This window comes from Mchenga conophoros, linkage group LG10, assembly GCF_057382185.1.
Source record: "Mchenga conophoros isolate Kocher_MC1m ecotype Shallow Benthic linkage group LG10, M_conophoros_male_GT1.1, whole genome shotgun sequence".
Classification (NCBI taxonomy): Eukaryota; Metazoa; Chordata; class Actinopteri; order Cichliformes; family Cichlidae; genus Mchenga; species Mchenga conophoros.
The window spans coordinates 35,284,833-35,293,715 of record NC_140535.1 but is presented as its reverse complement, the minus strand read 5'-3'; the positions used below and the strand labels follow the sequence as shown (position 1 = coordinate 35,293,715).

The 8,883-nt window shown below is 42.3% G+C and overlaps 1 protein-coding gene across 1 annotated transcript; it reads left to right on the top strand.

The window, feature by feature from the left end:
* Positions 1-6,726: 6,726 nt before the first annotated feature.
* LOC146566337 (olfactory receptor 52J3-like) lies at positions 6,727-7,671 on the top strand. Its single transcript, XM_085287877.1, has one exon. It carries the CDS (start codon positions 6,727-6,729, stop codon positions 7,669-7,671), a length of 945 nt encoding a protein of 314 aa, XP_085144003.1.
* Positions 7,672-8,883: the final 1,212 nt, after the last annotated feature.

Genomic DNA, 8,883 nt, shown 5'->3' with positions numbered 1-8,883 from the left:
CGCTGAATGCTTGCTGTGGAACACTGGGCAGGACATTTTGGTTCTCCGTTGTTCACAGATTACACAATTAAAGGAACTAGGTTCCTCTTTTGGTTAAAATAATACACCACACATAGAATTTTTTTTTTTACACATTTATTACATACATAAGGAGGGTAATGAGTGACTGCAGGTAATGTATGAAGTGTGAATGAGACGTGTGAACAAGGTGACAACCAACTAGCACCCCTATCAGGAAGCTCTAGGCAAGGTTACCCGCCAGACTCCGGTTTGGTAGAAGCCTGGTAACACCTGAAGGGATATTTCAGTGCTGACTCACCTTTAAAGCAGCGCCCCAGCTGTTAGTGCCTAACAGAGGCAGAAACCCAGCTGGCCCAAATTCTCCTTTAAAATCAATAAATAGAACATAAATTACCGGTGTGTGTAAATAAGTTGTATAAATCTGTTAGATCTGAAACTCCTGCTAAAAAACTTCCTCTCTACAACTCTTTTCTCTTCTCTCCCTCTTTCTCTCAGTTGGGATTCTGTGTGTGTATGTGTGCTGGAGAAATAAAAAAAAAGGAAAAGGGTCTCTCTCTCTGTCTCTGTGAGAGGAAAAAGGTGGGGGCCGAGTGAGCCCGCGGGGCCGAGCGGGTCCGCGGGAGCGAGCGTGTATGCTGTATGAGGAAGAAGGGAGTGAGAGGGAGCGAGTGAAAAGAGTAATCGAGTATTTGGTGATTTTTTTATTATTTCAGAGGCACTGGGTAAGAGTTTTGACTTTAGCTGTGAGAGTTGTGAAAAGAGCAGGTTTTTCTTTTGTTGTAGACTGTGAGTAATCGGTGTTTTTCTGCCTATTGTGCTGCGTGGAAGACACAGAAGTGTAGAAATGTTTGTGGTTTATCTTTGTTTGACGTTTTATATAGAGTTGGTTGATTCAGGGTGATTTCTCCCGTTTAAGGGAGGAGTTGCATTGTGGTTATGTTAAAGCTTTGCTGTAGGGGTATGTGTGTGATTTTGTGCTGGCTTCGCATGTTTAAATGGATGCATAGAAGTTTGTCAGTGAGAAATTGTTATGGTGGGGTTTTAAAGTTAGTAAAGAGTCAAACAACGCCCACTGTTTTAAAAAGGCCCAAAACATCATAAAAGACACCTCACATCCTGGCCACTCCCTGTTCGAACTGTTGCCCTAAGGCAGACGGTACAGGGCAATCAGAGCAAGGACTAATAGACTCAAACACAGCTGTTATCCAACTGCAATAACACATCTGAATACTAGAAAAATGTCCACCATGCCACTCTTGTGTTAATCTATGCACGGTCTGAAGCATGACGGTGGGAATACTTAGTATTTTAAGTATTCTATCTATTTTATTGATTGAATTTTATTGTTTTTTTATATTTGATATTACTAGGGATGATGCAATGATCGGGGACCATTCTTAATGTCGTCGGTCTCATGACAATGACAATAAAGTTTTTGATTTTGATTCTGATTCTGAAATACACCCTCCTCAAGAGTTCAATGATTTAGGCAGTTATGTTTATACAAATACTAAATGTATGTTTAGTGTCTTCATACAGGTGTTTTTTCTTAACCTGGAAGCCTGAGTACGGCAGCAGAAGACAGGCCAAGCTTTGGCTAAAATTCACGGCTGGACACCAGAGTTGTCCTCACCCCTCCCGGTAAAACAAAAAAGAGAGAATGTAGTTTGAGGCGGGTTTTTCTCGCTGAACTGCTCTGGGTGCTGTGTCCCTGAATCTCACCAGTGTTAACCTCTGGCGGAAGACATGGAGAAAAGGAAAAGATGTTCCTGGTAAATCACTGAAACAAATAAAACCACACACAACCAGAGAAAGATATGAGAAGGGTGAGGAACAGACACATGTGCGTGTTAGAGAAATGCCTCGTTTGAGAAAAAGTTAAAGTAACCCATATACAGACGCACCCATACATGCAATGAAGAAACAGCTTACATACATGTGCACGTACATGCAAGGTTAAAGTAGCGACACTTAACATACACCTGTTTTTAAATGATATAGTTTATACATTACTGACAATTAAACGCTTTGGGTTGCAGGACAACAACGTAACGTCAAAAGACAAAGACACTGGTCTGAGGATTAAGTGAGGACACGACAAATTTAGTGGTTAAAAGGGTCGACTTGGGACATGTTTTTGTTGATTGTTTAAGACAAATGACTACTGAATGATAGGAAATTCCTTTTTAGGTTTCTAAACAGGATCTTAAGAATTTTAACACGTACCTGTGTTGTCCTGTCAACTTGAGGGGTTATGAGTTGATTATATGGTGAAAAAAAAAAAAAAAAAAACAAAAACAAAAAAGGGGGGAGACGAGATCTCGTTGTTTCTCCCCTCTCGGGATAACACAGCCAACACAGCACAGCCAACACAACATCATTTTCCTGTTCGCCTGTTTTGTTTTGTTTTTGTTTTTTCTGAGAGCCGAAGCTGACCTGGACTCCTACCCTCCCCTCTACCATCGTTGCCCTCTCCGCGACCATCTTTGACCCTTTGACCCCTGAAGGCCACAGCAGCTGGACTCACAACAACAACTTGAGGATGTCAACAGTGCTGCAAAAGAGTGATCTCATGCAGCAGAGACGGAGAGCACTAAACCTAAAGCCCGTTTCACTACACGGGGGAAATTCCCAGGCTGCGTCAGCTGACAGAGCTGTGACGAGACGCGCATTAAGCCCGGAGGAAAAGGGACGGTGAGCAGAAGGATGCTGACCTCTGAGAAGAGCCGAACAGCAGAGCTGCAGGAGGTCGTCAGACTTGACGCAAAGCTCCAACAGCAGGAGTAAACCCTGAAAGACCATACAGAAGCAAAAGGGTCAAGGTACAAGGAGAAGATGCAGGCAGCTGCAACAACGGATGAAAACAGACCCAAAGAGGAGGGGAGGACCCTAGGCCATGCGTCAGGCCGCTGGTTTACCTAAACTACAGAACAGGAAGGTGATGAACACAAACATATACCAACACACGAACACACACTTCTGCATGCGCCTACTTAGAATGAAGGGAAACACACACATGAACACTTATGCACTTGTTGAGGGAGTAAAAACTGATACATACCCATGCACTAAAATCAAAATGTTGATTTAATTTACTAAGAAGTGACACACAATGCTCCAGCTGCTGCAATGAAGAATGCTTTACTGACAAAGGCTCAATGCTGCACACAACAAAGTCAAATACAGAATTTGCTATAATAATAAGCCCAGAGGGCATTTGTGTGGTCTGGGGAGCAGAGTCCGGAGCGGTTTGGTTATGAAAATGATGCCCGTGCGAGATATCTGGGGCTTAAGGCCTCGACTTAATTGTTTACTCTACACTAAAAAGAAAAGAAAACACTCTGAGCAGTGGTGCAGAGTGAAAACGAGGAATTAACAGTGTGAGTTTTATTTCAGAGCGCCACGTCATTGTGATGGAGATTTAATAAAGGAGGAACACACGGACAAAGAAGAAGAGAAGGGGGGGCAGCCCTTGAACGCGATTGCCTGAGGCATTAAAGTTCTGTACTAAATTCTGGTTTCCAGTGTGAGAAAAGTCACGCAGTGCCAGTAGTAGAGCTAGGTTGAGTGATGATTCTAAATTACTGTAAGTAAATCATCGTACACCGTTCAAGTTTCATGATAACGGGGATCTAGACTTTGTTGAACCCTAGGCAATTTGAACAGGTAAAAGTCGAGTGACCAAGTAGCAGTTGAATAAAAGTCATTGAATAAGTGTTGAAATAAACTGGCAGAATTAAGAGAATTAAAACATTTCAAGAGCTCAACTTACTTAATGGTTCAATTTTGTTTCACGAACGCAAAACATATAGGTTTATGAATATGAAAAGGTTGAGGTGGTGTTGATTTGACTCTGTGTAGGTTTAGGTTGGTATTTTTTATTGATGGGAAGAATATTCAGTGACAAGTCCTAAGACCCGGGCGTCTGCATTTTGTTTTTGTTATTTTTCATTTTATTTTGTTTTATATTTACTGATTTTGGTTTGTGAATCTTTTCTTTAAGCAGATCTGCACATCGGAAATTACAAGCATTACACGTCGGCGAGAAAATTGTTGTAAGTGAGTTTCTCCGCATTGAAATGGGTTCTGGAGGAAACACTTGTGGGGACAATTAGAAACGAGAGTCCCTGTTTAAAAAAGGATTCAGCGAGGTAATCCAAACTCAAGTTCTTGTTTCTTTTTGAGATGACGTCATTTTGCTGAGTGTGGAAACTAGATGCGACGACAGGTTTCACTATCAGCAAAGAACGGATGAATGGATGAAAGACTGGGAATAAAAACAAACGGACTGACTGGTAAAAGATGACAAGACTTGACCATGACTCAAGGTTAACCACCTCCACCTAGATAGGATAAAAGGGTGGATGAATTTATGTGGGTTTCTTTTACAGGAGTAGAAGGATGACAAAATATTCGAGGATGAGTGAACCTGTAAATGCCATTTTTGTGTCTTGTGTTGCTTACAGAGGTGACTGCGCAGCGTTACCATTTACATTTTCTTCCCTACAGGGTTACAGTTTTAATGTTTTTCTATTACAGGATTTCTGGGCGGATGTGTGAAGAAACGGTGTTTATGGGTTAGGAGTTGGGGATGCTATTACACTGTATTCTGGTGAGAGTGTTGGGGGAGACACACCCTGTCTTGAAAACTGTGATTCTTTTACAGGAAATGTTTTATAGCACCTATGGAATGAGGATGCCTGACTACGGTCAATGTGCTGCTAATGTTTGCTTTGCTTTGGTGAGAGGGGTGCAGTAGAAAACAGACAAGTGACATGAAAACAAGTAATAATAACAAATAACAAATTTGGGGACAGTTTGACCTAGAGCCCACTAACTGGCCATTAGGGGCTCTCTCTCTCTCTCTCTCTCTCTCTCTCTCTCTCTCTTGGAATAACATTGCCCAAAGGGTGAATAAAGCAAATTGTGGCAATAATAGTGATTTAATGATTGGAGAAACCTGAACATGATACTTGTCTGTTGAGCTGAATCGTTTATTACTCTTATGATTTTCCGGTGGGACTATGAAGATTTTTGGTACAGATTGCAGGTTGTTGCTCTTTAACTCCTAGAACACGCCCTTGGCGAGGTGGGGGGAACTGGACCACCTTTCTCTGCCCCATCATCCTCTATTGGAAGACATCCAAGCTAAGTAAACATGTCTTGGCCCTTTCCCCCTGAAATGACAGGCAGGCAAAGATGTTGCGTCTTTGTTTGCTTCCTGGCCCTGGGTCTCATTCCCATTGGCATAATCCTGATCGTGAGGGTGACGAACATTATCGTCTTTCTCTTGTTTGAATGCTTCTAGACTGGTTGTTTCTCTGTGGTGTTTTGTATTAGGTTTGTTATTAATTGTTTCCCTCACCCACTTCCTCTTGAAGGATATATCTGGTTGAACTGTGTCTGGTCGGGTTGTGAGGGTTAAGCGATGTTCTCAGGGTCTCCGGACTTAAGCCTGAGCGAATGTGTACTCCCGCCACTGGATATGAATTGTTTTATTCCACACCCCTTCCTCACATTTTACCATATTCACTTTTGAATGTCCTTAGCAGTTACCGTTCTGAGTTTATTTTACGGTTGATTTATTCTTTCACATTTTCACGTTTATATCTCTCATTATTATAGTATACTCTGTACTCTCCACATTTTTATCATTACTTATGCTTTTTGGTTGTTGAGTTACAGGAACTGTTAATTTTGTGTCACTACCCTGGTTGCACTAACTCGTTGTATCCGTGTGTGCAGGACAGCTGTTACTGCTTTCATCGGGAACCGAGACTGCTTGCAGCCGACCCCTGGGCAGGGTGGTGCCTGGACTCTTTTCTCCTCATCTGCAATGACAGATAAAGACAAATGATAAGACCCGAGGAGTTTTTCGAGCCAGGCTTCGACACGTCTCTGTGTTCCTTTGAATGTTACTTATTTTTGTGTGTTGACCCATTTAAGATGGGTCAAAAGGGGGATTTGAAGAAAATATAATCTGATCAAACATTATTCAGCTTTAAATATTGTTCAGCTTTAAAGTTACTGTGCAACTGTGTAATAAAAATGTGTGCTCACGACTTTGGCCTTGAGAGCGATAAGAAGCGATCGCCTCATCCTGCAGGCGAAAGATATCTGCAAGCGAAGAACACCCAAGGCCGCTTTCCTTTTATGGAGTTGTTTTTCTGCTAATGCAGCACTTTCCTCACAACCCCCTCCTGTAAGTTTTAGAGAATATATACCCATCCTCACAGCAAATATTAGGAATCTTCTGATGTGAGCTGTGTTGAGAGGTTGTCTCTGGCTCAATAAAAGTTCACTGATTCCCCATCTGCTGCAGGTGTCCGGTTGTCTTCATTCTCCGCCAGCCTGGTTAAGTCAATTCCTCCTTAACATCTAAAAGAACCTATTTAATGAAGGAAGACGGTTCACTTTGTGTTTAATATTATTCTATTGCTGTTGTTGTTTTTTTATATCCTTCAAGTAATGCCACAGTGATCGTTTGATATATGGACCTGCAGCGGAGTTTAGGCCCAGACACGGCTAGTGACGTCAGACTGAACAACCGGATAGATATTTGTGGAAGAAAGCAGTCTTACATATTTGTTTAATATGTGCATTGAAGGTCAAAAAATGACTCCAAACACTTGAAAATCCCTTTAAAGTTTGAAAATAAACATGTTTTTTTGTCTTCTCTCCAGGTTGAAATTAACCTTCTGCACTATGGAAAACCAGACTTCAGATATCCTGCTCTTAGAAGGTTTACAGGTCAGCCCAGATGCCTCCATTCCCACCTTTACCCTCCTCCTCCTCATTTACATCTTCATCATGTTTTCCAACATTGTCCTGGTGATCCTGATCACGCTGGATAGTAGCCTCCACCAGCCCATGTATCTGCTCTTCTGTAACATGAGCATTAATGATGTATTTGGAGCCACAACAATCATTCCACGTATGCTGAGGGATATTTTTATTCCCAGCTCAGATCGGTACATCCACTATGTAGACTGTGTCATTCAGGCCTTTTGTGTTCACATTTATGCAGGTTCTTCTCACACTATACTCATGATCATGGCTTTTGATCGCTATGTGGCAATCTGCAACCCGCTGCAGTACGCCACCATCATGACCAACTGGATGGTGGTGAAGCTGTCGGTCTTGGCCTGGGCAGTAATCTTCATTATGGTGACAATCCTCGTGGGCCTCAGCGTTCGCCTGTCACGCTGCAGGTGGATCATATTTAACCCTTTCTGTGACAATGCCTCTTTGTTTAAGCTCTCCTGTGAAAACATCCTCATCAATAACATTTACGGTCTCGGCTACACTGTCCTTCTGCTGGGCTCCTCCATTGGCAGCGTCACTATCACCTACCTGAGGATCGCCATGGTGTGTCTGAGCAGCAAGAGCAAGACACTGAACAGCCGGGCGCTCCAGACCTACACCACCCACCTGACTATGTATGTCATCATGTTTTTGTCAGGCATTGTCATGGTGCTCCTCCATCGCTTCCCACATTTGACAGACCAAAGGAAGTTAGCCTCCATGATGTTCCATGTGGTTCCTCCAGCACTGAATGCTGTTATCTATGGGATGCAGATCAAAGCAGTCCGACAAAAAATGTTCATCATGTTCACGAGGAATACAGTGACTGTGACTGACGGGAAATGATTCATATTCTCAATAAATAAATAAATATATTTACAGTACGTTTTTCTGCCTTTCATTGTTTTATTTCTCATATCCCGATTTCCTTTGTGTATTTTACTAAATACATACATCACAGCAGTTCACCTCAGACATCTGCATTCCCCTCAATATAATGCAGGTAAGGCCTCAGTCACACCAGACACCAGTTGGTGTCTGCCTGACAACCAGTGGTTGCAGGGAGATGCTGCCATGAAGACATTTGTGGTGTTGCGCCCGATACCTCCGTGCAATTTGTTTGATCTGTAGCACATTAACCCTCTCATCCTAACCTTGCATTGAAAATGCTAACTTCTCCATAAACACTTACTATTTTCTTGTGAAACTTTGAAGAGTGTGATGAAAACTGGACACAAAGACTGCTTGCCTTCAGCATAAAAGTTAAATGTCTTGATGTATGTTCAGTCACCCAGGTAAGGAAATCCCAACATTGGAATAGGTGAGATACATTTTCTCTAAAAAACGGGTCTATGTGGCTTTTAAACCCCAAAACATTCTTCACCAAAAACTGGTCCACACATGTAGGATTGTGTCCCCTGACACAAACAGAGTAATGCAGTGTACACTGTTAAGTGCCAGCTGTTTCTTTGTTGTTGTTGTTGTACCACAAAAACAACAGAATACCAGCCTGAATTTTACTTTATTAGACTGGAAAAAGAAACCAGTGGTATTGCACATCACTGCTTATTATTTCCCTCCATCTAGTTTCATACCAATTGAATTTCACCTTCTCCTATCTCTCCCTCCCTTCCCCAAAGCAGATACTAGCAGAAGCCTCCCGTGACTGTGAGACTTGGTTACTAGTTGTTGCTGGTACTACTGTTCATGGTGAAGCAGAACTGGCAGCCAACATGTCATTAATTTGACACACTTTGTTGCATCTATTGTAAGTTTCTTTTTTATTGTTTTCTCTCAGGTTTTTAGCTCCACCTTCTCACCACACTAAACCTTTCCTACGAGCTGCTTGAGCACACAGTGATGGTAGGAGAGGGGCCAGTTGCATTCAGAGATTTGATCGGGCATTCCGGTGTCAGTCATGAAAATGAACAATGGGCTGCTGTCAGTGCTTGTACAGCCGGAGTCCAATGGCTCTTCAAGATGGCCCACCGCCCTGAAAGGAAGATGCATGCCAAATTATTAATTCTGTGTTCGGGGCCACAACAATAATTTCCCAAA

Bases quoted from the DNA above. Each gene is read 5' to 3' on its own strand.
- LOC146566337 (XM_085287877.1), top strand. From the start codon at position 6,727: ATGGAAAACCAGACTTCAGATATCCTGCTCTTAGAAGGTTTACAGGTC.